Consider the following 14327-nt stretch of genomic DNA (forward strand, 5'->3'; position numbering starts at 1 on the left):
GGAAAGCTCTGGCCGTGGGGCGCTCAAAGTGGCACACTGTTAAAGTGCTGGGTTGTCCAGTGTAAAATAACCAAATTTGCCAGACTGTGGGAAGCGAGACCGGCCTCTGGCACCCACTGTATCGCTTTGCTCAGGACTTCATGCCTTTGCCTCTGGGCACCGTGGGAGAGCTCGGGGCGGCCGCAAAAAACAATCGCGACGAGGGTGGGATTCGAACCCACGCGTGCAGAGCACAATGGATTAGCAGTCCATCGCCTTCACCACTCGGCCACCTCGTCCTGCCCCTCGCCGCGCGCAGCCCCGCCCCTGCGCGCCGCCCGCCGGCCTCGCCCCGGCCCGCGCCGTCCTGGCCCCGGTGAGGGCGAGGCCCCGCCCGCCCTGGCACCGCCCTCTTAGCGCAGCCGGCAGCGCGTCAGTCTCATAATCTGAAGGTCCTGAGTTCGAGCCTCAGAGAGGGCAGGAATTTTTGCCGCCGCGGTGGTTGAGAGCCTGATTACGGCAGGGCCCGACCGCTCTTTTGCCGGGTGGCATCGCCGCGGCAGGGAGCAGAGGATGTTGGTGTTATAGTTGAATTTAAACAAATAGAGTCCGAAATGGATTCACTAAATATTTGTTAAGGCAGGAAAGCAAAAGCAGCGCTGGGCAGCCGGGGAATCGCAGCTCCACCAAGGGCTCGCAAATTCAAGCAAGCTGAGCAGCTTTTTTTATCTTCACCGAGGTCACTTCTGACATCTTCAGTACGCCCCTCTGCTGCTTCTCTTATCGTGGTTTCTTGTCAAACAGGAAGTTCCCATGTTTGGTGTAGCAAGATAACGTTGTGGACAGGTCTCTTCTTGCTAAACAGGAAGTTCTCAAGACCACCACAATGGGTTCGTTCTTCTTGTTGAACTTGTTTGATCAGCAAATTACCCTTAGTTACTTATTACATTGGGGCGCGGGGTATGGAGGTGTGCCCACCGCAGAGCCCCCTCACGCTGCTGCGGGGCTCAGCGGGGCAGCGAAACGGCGGCCAGCCTCCCACACCAAGCCAAACCAAAAAAAAAAAAGAAATTTTTTAAAAAATCAGCTCTGCCCTCTCTGAGGCTCGAACTCAGGACCTTCAGATTATGAGACTGACGCGCTGCCGGCTGCGCTAAGAGGGCGGTGGCAGGTGAGGCCCGGGGCTGGGCCTCAGCGCGGCGGGTCGAGGCAGGGTGGCAGGGCCGGAGCGAGGCCGGGGCAGGGCCGGGGCAGGGCCCCCCAGGGCGGCTGCAGGGCCGGGGCAGGGCGGCGGGCAGGGCCGGGGCAGGGCCCCCCAGGGCGGCTGCAGGGCCGGGGCAGGGCGGCTGCAGGGCCGGGGCAGGGCCCCCCAGGGCGGCTGCAGGGCCGGGGCAGGGCGGCTGCAGGGCCGGGGCAGGGCCCCCCAGGGCGGCAGCATGCGGCTGTTAGCGAGGGGCGGGGCCACGCGCGGCGAGGGGCAGGACGAGGTGGCCGAGTGGTGAAGGCGATGGACTGCTAATCCATTGTGCTCTGCACGCGTGGGTTCGAATCCCACCCTCGTCGGGATAGCTTTTTGCTCGCGGTGCGGAAGAAATGGGGAAGAGCCCGAGCTGGGTTTGCGTGTCCTGCGGTTCAGGGGTTGGCTCAAGGTTCTGCCTGGCACACGGGGACCCTGGGCGCCACCCCCAGCCGAGTCAGAGCCCTGGGAGGTATCTGGTAGCAGGTGCCTTGCCCACCATGGCAACTGCATCCTCCCAAGGGGAAGAGGTCACCAGTCCCCGCCCCCGCAGTAGCATTTAGCTTTAAAAAGGCAGTGACAGGGAGAAAACAAGGGGTAGAAGAAACTGAAGAAGCATCTGAAAGGGCAGCCAGGTCCTGGCATGGAAGTAAGTGGCTGGAAATCTCTTATCCAAGACTCATGTCAAAAACCCCACTCAGAAAGAGCTATTACTGCAGAAAATGCTGTTAAGCAGTAAGACAATAACCCTCTGGAATGGCAAAGCACAACCAGAAAGCAAACTGGGACAAATGAAGCATGAAGGCACGATGAAATGGATACCTGGGGGATTAAGGGCAGGGAAGGTGGGAAGGGATTTCCTTCAGAGGTGTCACTGAATGTGCCTGTTCACTTTCACTGCCAAAAAAAGAAAGAAAGAGCAAAAGGCAGCATGCAAATCCCATTTTGTATATGGTGGGAACCTGGAGAGGGAGAGGAAGGTGCCCCAGTCCCGCGTGGCCCAGAGCCCTGGTTAGCACTGGAATGCCTGGTGGTCCTGGGCAAACTGCTTGGAGAGGGACCCAAACAAAGAGCTGGTGGATCAGCTCCCTGCACTCCACCCCGGGGGAGGATTAACTCTCTCCTACAGCTAATCCCGGCCATCCAACAGGCCTGGGCACCCTGGGAAGGTAACTGAGATGCTTCCAGGTCCCTCCTGCCAGCCCTGCTAGGTGTAAAAGCCTGGCGGGCCAGCTGCAGGCAGGGCAGCCATGCCGGGGGGACAGGTCCTGCTGCTGCCTGCAGGGCTTGCAGGTGCCGCAGGGCAGGGGCAGGCGTGGGACCAGGGTGGGAGGGATGCCTCGGTCATCACCGTGTCCAGCGGGGGACCCTGGGGAGACTGGACCTGGCCGGACATGTGCCCCAAGGGCTCCTACGCCAGTGGCATCAGCTTCAAGGTGCAGCCTCTGTGGCAGTGCCCACGGCCAGTCCAGGGACCCCGTTCCTGTGGGGAGTTAACCCCCCACCTCTGTTCCCTCGCAGGTAGAGACACCCCAGGGGGTGATGGGGGATGACACGGCATTGAACCGGATTCGGCTGCACTGCTCCCACAGCAAGAACCCCAGCGGTGGCTACATGGCTGAGCCCCGGAGTGGCAGGTGAGCCCCCCGCCCCCCCTGCCCTCTCCCTGTGGCTGGGGAGCCTTGTTCACTGCTGCCCCCAGCCCTGCAGGGCTTCAGTCTCTCCTCCTCCCCTCCCACACCCCCAGCCTCACCACCCACCACCTCCTCTCTCCCCGCCTAGATGGGGGACACTGGTCAGAGGCCTGCTGGTGCCCCCATCGAGGGCGCCTGGTGGGCTTCGCTCTGCGGGTCCAGGCACCTCAGCGCGGGCTCCTGAGTGATGAAGTGGCTGCCACCAGTGCCCGCTTTGCCTGCTCCAACGGGCACATCCTGGAGGGGCCAGGGTCCACCTGGGGCCAGTGGGGCAGCTGGAGCCCCCAGTGCAGTGTGCGGCATCCAGACACGGCAGGAGCCTGCGCGGGGGCTGAAGGGGGCTGACACAGCCCTGAATGATTTGCGTCTCTTCTGCTGTCTGTAACAAGCGCTGGAAACCCACTACAGGGCACCTGATCCGGTGACCCAGACCCACAGCAGAGCCTATCCATGGGGTCCCCCCCACCGGGAGATGTTTTAGCTCTGGTACCCTCAGGGGGCACCTTTCCCTCATCCCCATGCACTCCATCATTGGTTATGTGCTGCTGCCAGCCCCCCAACACCTACCCCGCTTCCCAGAAATGTTTGCAAGTCCTTTCTGCGCCCACCCAGACTTCCAGATATTCCCCAGCATTTCCAGGGCTGTTCTTGTCCTACTCTGAAATAAGCTTTCAGTAAAAGCATGCACCCAGACTGTGTCAGGGCGGCTTCGTCATTGGCAGGGGGCAAACTGGGGCAGAGAAGCAGGGAGCTGAGGCTGGCCCTGCCAGGACATGGGGATGTGTCACCCACCGGGGGGTGTAACCGAAAAGTCGAAGCAGGACCCTTCTCAAAGGGCAAAAGGGTGGGAGCCTGCAGGCACTGGAGGAAATCCCGATGGGGACGCCAGGGTGCCCTGCTCAGGGCAGAGACCCCCAGCAATGCCCCCCAGCTTGGGGCAGAAAGGAAAAAAGCCCCCAGGCGCAGGCACCACTGGGAGTCGAACCCAGGATCTCCTGTTTACTAGACAGGCGCTTTAACCAGCTAAGCCATGGCGCCCACCTGCCCCCCAGCCATGGGGTGCCCCATGGCCACAGGGTCTGCTACAGCCATGGCCATAGCCCAGCCCCTGTCCCCATCCTGCTGCCAGCCTGACACCAGCGTCACCCTGCAGGACCAATGGGCCAGGGTATACAGGGCTGGGACCCCAGGGATGAGGGACAATGCGGTGTGTCACACTAAGCTCCGAGCCCCAGCAACGGCAGGGAGTCCCTGGGGGATAAAAGTTGGTGGCTGGGTAGCACATGGGCTCTGGGCGGGGCTGGGTGGGAGCCCAGCAGCGGGTGCCCAAAAGAAGGGCTCGTCCGGGAGTTGAACCCGGGACCTCTCGCACCCTAAGCGAGAATCATACCCCTAGACCAACGAGCCGGGGTGCGCAGCTGCACGGGCACCCCCACCCTGTGGCGGGCACTGGGGGGCTGGGGGGGGCACTGCTGCCCGGGGACCCCGCTGTCCCTGCAGCCACTGGGTGTGCACAGGCCCTGCCAGCAGCCCCTGGGCAGCGCAGCGGGGCTGAGCCGGTGTGCGGGGACGCACTGGCCACCCCGGACATGCCCCCACTTGCCAGGAAAGCGGGGTGCCCGGGGGGACCGGGGGGGTGCCCAGGGCGGGGGCAGGTATCCCCCGTGGGTGCTGGGGTGCGGGGCTGTGATGGCCGAGTGGTGAAGGCGTTGGACTCGAAATCCAATAGGGTCTCCCTGCGCAGGTTCGAATCCTGCTCACAGCGAGAGATTTTGCCCACTGCTGTGGGAGCGGGACTGGGGTGAGCAGGTATGGAAGGGTCCCCAGCCCTGCACCTCACCTTCTTCCTGGGAAGGAGCTCCTGGACCAGGGAACCCACTCTCTGGCAGCCCCGGGAACAGTAAGGCAAGTAAGGAAGGGAGCCATCAACCACTTGCCCTGGGGCCAGGTGACAAATCCTCCCTCCTGAGGAGGGACCAGCCAGAGAGGCTGAGCAGCCACAGCCATGGTGTGTCGGTTGTGGTTTTATCTGCATATGCTTTTACCAGAGGGCTGTGAGCCAGCTGGGAGCCACAGCAAGCTCAGGGCTGTGGGGCCAAGCGGGAGGGCTGGGGAGCCCAGTTCAGGCTTGGGGTACTGTTCCACTTTCCCAGTGCAGGCTTGGGGTACACTTCTATCTCCAGGTGCAGGAGGACCTGGGTCCAACACCCAGAGGGGTTTGTCCTTTGGGCAAAGCCTGCCCTGCTTTTGTCTGGGGAGCAAAGAGCTCATTTGGGGTCAGCTGTTGGCTTTCGTCCCTTGTTCCTCCCCGACAGTCACTGCAGTTTTGGGCAGGGTGATTGAGGCAGCTCCCTTCTCTTCGGGGTCCTGGCATGGGGTGTGGGCACCAGCTGCTGCCCCCACAATGGGCCAGCCCCCGGGGTTTTTCTGGGGGGCTCTGCCAGGCCGGCAGCCGGCAGGGAGGGGGCTCTGGTGAGGCAAAAAGGACATGGAGATGCTGGGGGTCGATCCCAGGGCCTCTTGCATGCAAAGCAAGCGCTCTCCCGCTGAGCTACATCCCCCCACGTAGGGAAGGGCTGTGCCCCGCGATCCCTGCTGACCCCCGGGGGCCAGCTGCCCCCACAGCTACTGGGGCCAGGACAGTTATGTGCTGTGGCCACCTCCAAACACCGGCCCCCATATCGTGGGCACGGTACAACGAATTTCTGTGCTCCAGGCTGTACCAAGGGCAACAGGCAACATCAGCCACCGTCACCAACCCATCAAAACTGTGGGGCACAGAGGCTGAGGTTGCAGCATGTTGCACACCTGGCTCGTTGGTCTAGGGGTATGATTCTCGCTTCGGGTGCGAGAGGTCCCGGGTTCAACTCCCGGACGAGCCCTTCTTTTGGGCACCCACCCTCCCTGGTGGCACATGGGGCTGTGGCATAACCAGGGTGAGGGCAGAGGGGTCAGTGCCATGTCCTGGCCGGATGTGTCCCCGTGGGCTGGATGGACCCCTAAGATCCAACAGCAGCATGCCCCGAGGGTCTGTTTTTTGAGTAAGGGCCCTTCAGGAAGAGTGGGTAGCAGTGGGCAGTGGGGCAGCCCTGGGGGGTGAGGGGACTTGTCCAGGCTCCCCACCCTGCCCAGACGGGGGGATGTAGCTCAGCGGGAGAGCGCTTGCTTTGCATGCAAGAGGCCCTGGGTTCAACCCCCAGCATCTCCATATCCTTTTTTCCCCCAAAACCTGTTGCCTCCTTGGGGAATGCTTGGAGGATGCTTCCCTTTGGCACCTGCCCTGCAGCGAGGCTCTCTGCTGCTCCTCGATTTTTTCCAGCCATTGGGAAATATCCCCAAAGCTCCCTTTTCCCAACCCCAGCACTTGTGGGTACTGCTGCAGCCAAGATCTGTGCAGATGCCTCCACACCAGGGCTGGGGATATTTTTTCCCTGAAGGCAAACCCCACAGCAAAGCCGGGGTGTTCACGGCCTGGGGGGAGGACACCAGGGGCTGTGATGGCCGAGGGGTGAAGGCGTTGGACTTGAAATCCAATAGGGTTTCCCTGCGCAGGTTCGAATCCTGCTCACAGCGAGAGATTTTACCACAGCTGGTCGAGGCTGGGGGGCCTCGGGCAGCCCCCTCCGACAGGGACAGGAGCTTGATGCGTGGGGAGGGAGAAGGCAGGTGCTGGGCAGTGGTGGGTTCACTGGAGTCAAGACGACCTCCCCTTTTGGGCACCCACCGCTGGGCTCAGCCCCCGTAGGGATGGGGCACGGACAGGGTGACAGTGCCCAGCACAGCTCAGCTGCCAGGACAGTCTGGGCTCAGCCCCCGTAGGGATGGGGCACGGACAGGGTGACAGTGCCCAGCACAGCTCAGCTGCCAGGACAGTCCCATCATGGCCGGTAGCAAGGTGCTGCTCGGTGCCCCGTGGGCTGAGACACGGCCGTGGCCAGGGCTTGTCCCCTCCCAGCGGGGAAGGGGTGTTGGGGACAGCAGAAGGGGGATGTGCTGCCACCCCATCCCCGCTGGGCAGCTCTGGCCAGGGGCAGAGCCACATAGCTGGCAATGGAAGCAGCCACCGGGATTCAGGAAGCTGGGAGGAGAAACCCTGGCAGGAGAGGGATGTCCCATGCAGCAGGAAAGGGGATGTTTCTTATGGCTACTTCCAGGGGGGAAAAAAAGGACATGGAGATGCTGGGGGTTGAACCCAGGGCCTCTTACATGCGAAGCAAGCGCTCTCCCGCTGAGCTACATCCCCCTGCCAGGGGGCTGCCAGCACCAGGGTGTCCAGCTGCACATCCCGGTCCTCTTACCCCCATGGCTTTTGGAGCCAGGGCAGTTGTGGCCCATGCACATATCCAAGAGTCAACCCCACAGCCAGGGCACACCAAGGGACACCTCCCAGCTGGGAACATCCATCAAGACCAAGAATGAACTTCCCCAGGCCTCATCACACGCCAACCAGTTGCCTTTGCTCAGGAGGTTGAGGAGGAATCCCTGCCATTTGTAGCACCCGGGCTCGTTGGTCTAGGGGTATGATTCTCGCTTCGGGTGCGAGAGGTCCCGGGTTCAACTCCCGGACGAGCCCTTCTTTTGGGCACCCAGCCTCCCCGGTGGGTGTGCATGACCCTGGCTGGCGGGTGGGACCATGGCCTGGGTGCTGGGCGGGCGCCGGTGCCTGAAGCAGCAGGGATGGGCAGAGGGTTTGGGTGGGCACATCCCGAAGCCAGGATGAAAGCCCTTAGGAGCAGCAATGGGGATGGTGGAGCTCAGCCCCGATGGTCTGGTTTGGGACCCTGGGGTCCAAGCGGGTGAGCAGAGGCCCCCACCCTGCCCAGACATGGGGGATGTAGCTCAGCGGGAGAGCGCTTGCTTTGCATGCACGAGGCCCTGGGATCGACCCCCAGCATCTCCATGTCCTTTTTGCCTCACCAGAGCCCCCTCCCTGCCGGCTGCCGGGCTGGCAGAGCCCCCCAGGCCCCCCCCGAAAATCCCTGGGTGCCTGCGGGCACGGCTGCGCTGGGGGTGCTTCCTGGCACGCGCTGCCTGCAGGGAATGCCAGGGGCCCTTTCCCCCCGTGCCCGGGCACTGCAGGGTGTGGGGGCACCTTGTGCCCCTTGCGCGGGGTCTTGGGGCGTCTCTTGGTGTGAATCTTGGTGGTGGTGGGAGCATCCGGGTGCGCAGCTGGCACCCAGCACAGATCTTGCCCCCCTGGCCGTGGCACCGCAGAGGCCACGTGTGTCCCTCCCTCCCCTTCACTCACTGGCCATCGCCTCCCCCAGCTCCCCAGGCATGTGGCACGGGGCCATGATGAGGAGCTGCCTGCCGTGTCAGCAAAACCGTGCCCACCTCCCCATCGCACCCCCCTCTAAGGCTGCTGCCTCAGCTCTCCCGGGTCTGCAACACCTGGAAAATCCTGGGGGAACCTGTGCAGGGCTGTGGCAGCCCCGGCCTGGGGCATCAGCCAGGGAGCAGGTTCCCTCCTGCAGGACCTGCTCAACAGGGAGAAGCGCAGGGCTGGGGCTGCCCTGGCTCCCCTCACCCTCCCACCTCATCTGCCCCAGGACCCCCGTGTGGGCACCCCAGGACCAGGGCACTGGGGCAGTGGGCAAAATCTCTCGCTGTGAGCAGGATTCGAACCTGCGCAGGGAGACCCTATTGGATTTCTAGTCCAACGCCTTCACCACTCGGCCATCACAGCCCCGTGCCTCAACACCTGGGGGGGGGGACATCTGCCCCCGCCCTGGGCACCCCCCGGTCTCCCCGGGCACCCCGCTTTCCTGGGAGAGGGGGGCATGTCCGGGGTGGCCAGTGCGTCCCCGCACACCGGCTCAGCCCCGCTGCGCTGCCCAGGGGCTGCTGGCAGGGCCTGTGCGCACCCAGTGGCTGCAGGGACAGCGGGGTCCCCGGGCAGCAGTGCCCCCCCAGCCCCCCAGTGCCCGCCACAGGGTGGGGGTGCCCGTGCAGCTGCACACCCCGGCTCGTTGGTCTAGGGGTATGATTCTCGCTTAGGGTGCGAGAGGTCCCGGGTTCAACTCCCGGACGAGCCCTTCTTTTGGGCACCCACCGCCCCACTACCCAGCAGATGCTCCCACCACCACCAAGATTCACACCAAGAGACGCCCCAAGACCCCGCGCAAGGGGCACAAGGTGCCCCCCACACCCTGCAGTGCCCGGGCACGGGGGGAAAGGGCCCCCGGCATTCCCTGCAGGCAGCGCGTGCCAGGAAGCACCCCCAGCGCAGCCGTGCCCGCAGGCACCCAGGGATTTTCGGGGGGGGCCCGGGGGGCTCTGCCAGGCCAGCAGCCGGCAGGGAGGGGGCTCTGGTGAGGCAAAAAGGACATGGAGATGCTGGGGGTCGATCCCAGGGCCTCGTGCATGCAAAGCAAGCGCTCTCCCGCTGAGCTACATCCCCCATGTCTGGGCAGGGTGGGGGGCCTCTGCTCACCCGCTTGGACCCCAGGGTCCCAAACCAGACCATCGGGGCTGAGCTCCACCATCCCCATTGCTGCTCCTAAGGGCTTTCATCCTGGCTTCGGGATGTGCCCACCCAAACCCTCTGCCCATCCCTGCTGCATCAGGCACCGGCGCCCTCCCAGCACCCAGGCCATGGTCCCACCGCCAGCCAGGGTCATGCACACCCACCGGGGAGGCTGGGTGCCCAAAAGAAGGGCTCGTCCGGGAGTTGAACCCGGGACCTCTCGCACCCAAAGCGAGAATCATACCCCTAGACCAACGAGCCGGGTGGGGTGCAGCACTGTATTGCACCCCCAGCCCCTCTGCCCCACACACATTGGGGATTTGGGGGCACCTCAGGATGCATGTCCCTGGGCACGTGCTGGGAGCACGGAGGTCCCTCTGGCTGTGGCCACAGGACTTTAGTGCCCAGCATCTCCACATCCTACCTTCTTCGGGGGGTTTCGCCCTCAGAGCCATCTCCCAGCACCCTGCAGGTTTTGCAAGGACCACAGCTCTGCAGCATCGCCTGCCTCTCTTCTTCTTCCGTGGGGCACCCCCAAAGGCAATGGCCTCGTCTGACCTGCCTTTCTCCTCACTCCCAGAAAATCCCCGTTGCTGTGTCTTTCTCCAGCCCCCGGAGATGCTGAGTGTGGGGTTCGGGGGGCTGCAGGCACTGGTGTCCCTTGGGTGCTGCGGGCTGGTGAGTGGGTCAGGGTGGGGAAGGAGATTCTGGGGAAGAGCAGGGGCATGATTTTTTGACACAGTTCCCGGGCAGAGCTGCCCACTGGGGATGTCACCTGTTCTGTCCTATGACCCCATCGGGGCTGAGCCTGGCACTGTGTGCCTAAAAGAAGGGATTGTCCCAGACTTGAAGCCAGGACTGTGGCACCCTAAGCAGGAATCATACCCCTAGACCAACATGCCGGGGTGCACAGCTGGCACCCAGCACAGATCCTGCCTCCCCTGACCCTCCCTCCACTCTGCTTGACAGCCATCCCCTCCCCCAGCTCCCCAGGCATGTGGCACGGGGCCATGATGAGGAGCTGCCTGCCGTGTGAGCTGCCCTGGCTCCCCTCACCCTCCCACCTCATCCGCCCCAGGACCCCCGTGTGGGCGCCCCAGGACCAGGGCACTGGGGCAGTGGGCAAAATCTCTCGCTGTGAGCAGGATTCGAACCTGCGCAGGGAGACCCTATTGGATTTCTAGTCCAACGCCTTCACCACTCGGCCATCACAGCCCCATGCCTCGACACCTGGGGGGGGGGGGGACACATCTGCCCCCGCCCTGGGCACCCCCCGGTCCCCCCGGGCACCCTATTTTCCTGGGAAGTGGGGACATGTTCTGGGGTGGCCGGTGCGTCCCTGCACACCGGCTCAGCCCCGCTGCGCTGCCCAGGGGCTGCTGGCAGGGCCTGTGCGCACCCAGTGGCTGCAGGGACAGTGGGGTCCCTGGGCAGCAGTGCCCCCCCAGCCCCCCAGTGCCCGCCACAGGGTGGGGGTGCCCGTGCAGCTGCGCACCCCCGGCTCGTTGGTCTAGGGGTATGATTCTCGCTTAGGGTGCGAGAGGTCCCGGGTTCAACTCCCGGACGAGCCCTTCTTTTGGGCACCCACCACCAGGATCTGCCCCCCGTGAGGATATGGCATGGACGGGCTGACATCCCCAGTGGGTAGCACTGCGCGGGGCCGGCCTCCATATAACCATGTCCCATCTGCCCCACCGCTGACCTCCCCATCCTGACCCCATCAACTGCCCAGGGCACCTGAGGGACACCCAGTGCCTGCAGCCTCCTGAACCCCACACTCAGTGGCTCTGGGGTCTGGGAAAGACACAGCGATGGGGATACTATCCCAGGTAGGATGCTATTTCAGGGGGATGTAGCTCAGCGGGAGAGCGCTTGCTTTGCATGCAAGAGGCCCTGGGTTCGACCCCCAGCATCTCCATGTCCTTTTTGCCTCACCAGAGCCCCCTCCCTGCCGGCTGCCGGGCTGGCAGAGCCCCCCGGCCCCCCCGAAAATCCCTGGGTGCCTGCGGGCACGGCTGCGCTGGGGGTGCTTCCTGGCACGCGCTGCCTGCAGGGAATGCCGGGGGCCCTTTCCCCCCGTGCCCGGGCACTGCAGGGTGTGGGGGCACCTTGTGCCCCTTGCGCGGGGTCTTGGGGCGTCTCTTGGTGTGAATCTTGGTGGTGGTGGGAGCATCTGCTGGGTAGTGGGGCGGTGGGTGCCCAAAAGAAGGGCTCGTCCGGGAGTTGAACCCGGGACCTCTCACACCCTAAGCGAGAATCATACCCCTAGACCAACGAGCCGGGGTGTGCAGCTGCACGGGCACCCCCACCCTGTGGCGGGCACTGGGGGGCTGGGGGGGCACTGCTGCCCAGGGACCCCGCTGTCCCTGCAGCCACTGGGTGTGCACAGGCCCTGCCAGCAGCCCCTGGGCAGCGCAGCGGGGCTGAGCCGGTGTGTGGGGACGCACTGGCCACCCTGGACATGCCCCCACTTGCCAGGAAAACGGGGTGCCTGGGGGGACCGGAGGGATTTTGAGGTCAAAGGATGGGGAGCCAGCATTGCACCGAGAGCCCCACATGCCCCAGGCTGGGGCTGTGATGGCCACGGAGCACAGGCTCCCCGCGGTCTTCTGGGTTTATCAGTCCTGGGATAGGAGGGAAGTGGCATTTTCCTGCGATGATGAGTGGGCTTTCCTGCATCGCCCAATGCCACGTCTGCAGGGAGCTGGGGAACGTGATGACCGGCGAGCAGAAGGGAGGGAGGGGACATGCGTTTGTCTGTGCAGTGCCAGGGCTGGGGCACAGGATCTGTGCTCGGTGATGCGTGCACACCCTGGCTCGTTGGTCTAGGGGTATGATTCTCGCTTAGGGTGCGAGAGGTCCCGGGTTCAACTCCCAGACGAGCCCTTCTTTTGGGCACCCACTACTGGGCTCAGGCCTGTGGAGATGAGGCACAGACGGGGCGGGGCGACATCCCTGGTGGGCAGCTCTGCTCGAGGCTGTGGTGCAGGGAGTGGGCACGGTGATGGCACTACAGCTGGAGCTCCTGCAGCAGTTAGGGCTGCCAGTCCCAGCACAGCATCAGGCAGCCCCTCAGCCAGGGTCTGCATGCAGAAAACAATGCCCTGGCTCTGCCCCAGAACCTTCTTCCCCATCCCAGCATTCCTGCTAGCCCAGGGCACCCAAGGGACACCCGGTGCCTGCAGCCCCCTGAACCCCACACTCAGCATCTCCGGGGGCCAGGGAAGGATGGATATTCTGGGAGTGAGGAGAAAGGCAGGTCAGACGAGGCCATTGCCTTTGGGGGGTGCCCCATGGAAGAAGAAGAGTGGCGGGTGATGCTGCAGAGCTGTGGTCCTTGCAAAACCTGCAGGGTGCTGGGAGATGGCTCTGAGGGGGAAACCCCCCGAAGAAGGTAGGATGTGGAGATGCTGGGCACTAAAGTCCTGTGGCCACAGCCAGAGGGACCTCCGTGCTCCCAGCACGTGCCCAGGGACATGCATCCTGAGGTGCCCCCAAATCCCCAATGTGTGTGGGGCAGAGGGGCTGGGGGTGCAATACAGTGCTGCACCCCACCCGGCTCGTTGGTCTAGGGGTATGATTCTCGCTTTGGGTGCGAGAGGTCCCGGGTTCAACTCCCGGACGAGCCCTTCTTTTGGGCACCCAGCCTCCCCGGTGGGTGTGCATGACCCTGGCTGGCGGTGGGACCATGGCCTGGGTGCTGGGAGGGCGCCGGTGCCTGAAGCAGCAGGGATGGGCAGAGGGTTTGGGTGGGCACATCCCGAAGCCAGGATGAAAGCCCTTAGGAGCAGCAATGGGGATGGTGGAGCTCAGCCCCGATGGTCTGGTTTGGGACCCTGGGGTCCAAGCGGGTGAGCAGAGGCCCCCACCCTGCCCAGACATGGGGGATGTAGCTCAGCGGGAGAGCGCTTGCTTTGCATGCACGAGGCCCTGGGATCGACCCCCAGCATCTCCATGTCCTTTTTGCCTCACCAGAGCCCCCTCCCTGCCGGCTGCTGGCCTGGCAGAGCCCCCCGGCCCCCCCCCGAAAATCCCTGGGTGCCTGCGGGCACGGCTGCGCTGGGGGTGCTTCCTGGCACGCGCTGCCTGCAGGGAATGCCGGGGGGCCCTTTCCCCCCCGAGCCCGGGCACTGCAGGGTGTGGGGGCACCTTGTGCCCCTTGCGCGGGGTCTTGGGGCGTCTCTTGGTGTGAATCTTGGTAGTGGTGGGAGCATCTGTTGGGTAGTGGGGCGGTGGGTGCCCAAAAGAAGGGCTCGTCCGGGAGTTGAACCCGGGACCTCTCGCACCCTAAGCGAGAATCATACCCCTAGACCAACGAGCCAGGGTGCGCAGCTGCACGGGCACCCCCACCCTGTGGCGGGCACTGGGGGGCTGGGGGAGCACTGCTGCCCAGGGACCCCGCTGTCCCTGCAGCCACTGGGTGCGCACAGGCCCTGCCAGCAGCCCCTGGGCAGCGCAGCGGGGCTGAGCCGGTGTGCGGGGACGCACCGGCCACCCCAGAACATGTCCCCACTTCCCAGGAAAATAGGGTGCCCGGGGGGACCGGGAGGTGCCCAGGGCGGGGGCAGATGTCCCCCCCCCCCAGGTGTTGAGGCATGGGGCTGTGATGGCCGAGTGGTGAAGGCGTTGGACTAGAAATCCAATAGGGTCTCCCTGCGCAGGTTCGAATCCTGCTCACAGCGAGAGATTTTGCCCACTGCCCCAGTGCCCTGGTCCTGGGGTGCCCACACGGGGGTCCTGGGGCAGATGAGGTGGGAGGGTGAGGGGTGCCTGGGCAGCCCCAGCCCTGCGCTTCTCCCTGTTGAGCAGGTCCTGCAGGAGGGAACCTGCTCCCTGGCTGATGCCCCAGGCCGGGGCTGCCACAGCCCTGCACAGGTTCCCCCAGGATTTTCCAGGTGTTGCAGACCCGGGAGAGCTGAGGCAGCAGCCTTAGAGGGGGGTGCGATGGGGA

General features: G+C 64.3%; 1 protein-coding gene and 27 non-coding genes across 28 annotated transcripts; 16 read left to right on the forward strand and 12 right to left on the reverse strand.

The window, feature by feature from the left end:
- Window positions 1-196: 196 nt before the first annotated feature.
- On the reverse strand, window positions 197-278 carry TRNAS-GCU (transfer RNA serine (anticodon GCU)). Its single transcript has one exon. It is a non-coding gene; the product is annotated as a tRNA-Ser (tRNA).
- Window positions 279-386: 108 nt separating this feature from the next.
- On the forward strand, window positions 387-459 carry TRNAM-CAU (transfer RNA methionine (anticodon CAU)). The gene has a single exon. It is a non-coding gene; the product is annotated as a tRNA-Met (tRNA).
- Window positions 460-1069: 610 nt separating this feature from the next.
- Window positions 1070-1142, reverse strand: TRNAM-CAU (transfer RNA methionine (anticodon CAU)). The gene has a single exon. It is a non-coding gene; the product is annotated as a tRNA-Met (tRNA).
- A 318-nt stretch (window positions 1143-1460) lies between these two features.
- On the forward strand, window positions 1461-1542 carry TRNAS-GCU (transfer RNA serine (anticodon GCU)). The gene has a single exon. It is a non-coding gene; the product is annotated as a tRNA-Ser (tRNA).
- A 924-nt stretch (window positions 1543-2466) lies between these two features.
- LOC130153755 (vitelline membrane outer layer protein 1 homolog) lies at window positions 2467-3594 on the forward strand. The gene is given in 4 exon segments (XM_056349029.1): window positions 2467-2652; window positions 2738-2855; window positions 3002-3191; window positions 3193-3594. Coding segments are annotated over 4 exon segments (597 nt in total). The 3' UTR covers window positions 3296-3594.
- Window positions 3595-3874: 280 nt separating this feature from the next.
- TRNAT-AGU (transfer RNA threonine (anticodon AGU)) lies at window positions 3875-3948 on the reverse strand. Its single transcript has one exon. It is a non-coding gene; the product is annotated as a tRNA-Thr (tRNA).
- A 297-nt stretch (window positions 3949-4245) lies between these two features.
- On the reverse strand, window positions 4246-4317 carry TRNAP-AGG (transfer RNA proline (anticodon AGG)). The gene has a single exon. It is a non-coding gene; the product is annotated as a tRNA-Pro (tRNA).
- A 276-nt stretch (window positions 4318-4593) lies between these two features.
- Window positions 4594-4675, forward strand: TRNAS-CGA (transfer RNA serine (anticodon CGA)). Its single transcript has one exon. It is a non-coding gene; the product is annotated as a tRNA-Ser (tRNA).
- A 724-nt stretch (window positions 4676-5399) lies between these two features.
- TRNAA-UGC (transfer RNA alanine (anticodon UGC)) lies at window positions 5400-5471 on the reverse strand. The gene has a single exon. It is a non-coding gene; the product is annotated as a tRNA-Ala (tRNA).
- A 249-nt stretch (window positions 5472-5720) lies between these two features.
- Window positions 5721-5792, forward strand: TRNAP-CGG (transfer RNA proline (anticodon CGG)). The gene has a single exon. It is a non-coding gene; the product is annotated as a tRNA-Pro (tRNA).
- A 254-nt stretch (window positions 5793-6046) lies between these two features.
- TRNAA-UGC (transfer RNA alanine (anticodon UGC)) lies at window positions 6047-6118 on the forward strand. The gene has a single exon. It is a non-coding gene; the product is annotated as a tRNA-Ala (tRNA).
- Window positions 6119-6401: 283 nt separating this feature from the next.
- TRNAS-UGA (transfer RNA serine (anticodon UGA)) lies at window positions 6402-6483 on the forward strand. The gene has a single exon. It is a non-coding gene; the product is annotated as a tRNA-Ser (tRNA).
- Window positions 6484-7081: 598 nt separating this feature from the next.
- Window positions 7082-7153, reverse strand: TRNAA-CGC (transfer RNA alanine (anticodon CGC)). The gene has a single exon. It is a non-coding gene; the product is annotated as a tRNA-Ala (tRNA).
- Window positions 7154-7411: 258 nt separating this feature from the next.
- On the forward strand, window positions 7412-7483 carry TRNAP-CGG (transfer RNA proline (anticodon CGG)). The gene has a single exon. It is a non-coding gene; the product is annotated as a tRNA-Pro (tRNA).
- A 255-nt stretch (window positions 7484-7738) lies between these two features.
- On the forward strand, window positions 7739-7810 carry TRNAA-UGC (transfer RNA alanine (anticodon UGC)). Its single transcript has one exon. It is a non-coding gene; the product is annotated as a tRNA-Ala (tRNA).
- A 704-nt stretch (window positions 7811-8514) lies between these two features.
- TRNAS-AGA (transfer RNA serine (anticodon AGA)) lies at window positions 8515-8596 on the reverse strand. Its single transcript has one exon. It is a non-coding gene; the product is annotated as a tRNA-Ser (tRNA).
- A 277-nt stretch (window positions 8597-8873) lies between these two features.
- Window positions 8874-8945, forward strand: TRNAP-AGG (transfer RNA proline (anticodon AGG)). Its single transcript has one exon. It is a non-coding gene; the product is annotated as a tRNA-Pro (tRNA).
- Window positions 8946-9238: 293 nt separating this feature from the next.
- Window positions 9239-9310, reverse strand: TRNAA-UGC (transfer RNA alanine (anticodon UGC)). Its single transcript has one exon. It is a non-coding gene; the product is annotated as a tRNA-Ala (tRNA).
- Window positions 9311-9565: 255 nt separating this feature from the next.
- TRNAP-UGG (transfer RNA proline (anticodon UGG)) lies at window positions 9566-9637 on the reverse strand. Its single transcript has one exon. It is a non-coding gene; the product is annotated as a tRNA-Pro (tRNA).
- An 872-nt stretch (window positions 9638-10509) lies between these two features.
- Window positions 10510-10591, reverse strand: TRNAS-AGA (transfer RNA serine (anticodon AGA)). The gene has a single exon. It is a non-coding gene; the product is annotated as a tRNA-Ser (tRNA).
- Window positions 10592-10875: 284 nt separating this feature from the next.
- On the forward strand, window positions 10876-10947 carry TRNAP-AGG (transfer RNA proline (anticodon AGG)). The gene has a single exon. It is a non-coding gene; the product is annotated as a tRNA-Pro (tRNA).
- A 275-nt stretch (window positions 10948-11222) lies between these two features.
- On the forward strand, window positions 11223-11294 carry TRNAA-UGC (transfer RNA alanine (anticodon UGC)). The gene has a single exon. It is a non-coding gene; the product is annotated as a tRNA-Ala (tRNA).
- A 290-nt stretch (window positions 11295-11584) lies between these two features.
- TRNAP-AGG (transfer RNA proline (anticodon AGG)) lies at window positions 11585-11656 on the reverse strand. Its single transcript has one exon. It is a non-coding gene; the product is annotated as a tRNA-Pro (tRNA).
- A 534-nt stretch (window positions 11657-12190) lies between these two features.
- Window positions 12191-12262, forward strand: TRNAP-AGG (transfer RNA proline (anticodon AGG)). The gene has a single exon. It is a non-coding gene; the product is annotated as a tRNA-Pro (tRNA).
- Window positions 12263-12933: 671 nt separating this feature from the next.
- Window positions 12934-13005, forward strand: TRNAP-UGG (transfer RNA proline (anticodon UGG)). Its single transcript has one exon. It is a non-coding gene; the product is annotated as a tRNA-Pro (tRNA).
- Window positions 13006-13259: 254 nt separating this feature from the next.
- TRNAA-UGC (transfer RNA alanine (anticodon UGC)) lies at window positions 13260-13331 on the forward strand. The gene has a single exon. It is a non-coding gene; the product is annotated as a tRNA-Ala (tRNA).
- Window positions 13332-13625: 294 nt separating this feature from the next.
- Window positions 13626-13697, reverse strand: TRNAP-AGG (transfer RNA proline (anticodon AGG)). The gene has a single exon. It is a non-coding gene; the product is annotated as a tRNA-Pro (tRNA).
- A 279-nt stretch (window positions 13698-13976) lies between these two features.
- Window positions 13977-14058, forward strand: TRNAS-AGA (transfer RNA serine (anticodon AGA)). Its single transcript has one exon. It is a non-coding gene; the product is annotated as a tRNA-Ser (tRNA).
- Window positions 14059-14327: the final 269 nt, after the last annotated feature.

This window comes from Falco biarmicus, chromosome 8 (assembly GCF_023638135.1).
Source record: "Falco biarmicus isolate bFalBia1 chromosome 8, bFalBia1.pri, whole genome shotgun sequence".
In the NCBI taxonomy this organism is placed as follows: Eukaryota; Metazoa; Chordata; class Aves; order Falconiformes; family Falconidae; genus Falco; species Falco biarmicus.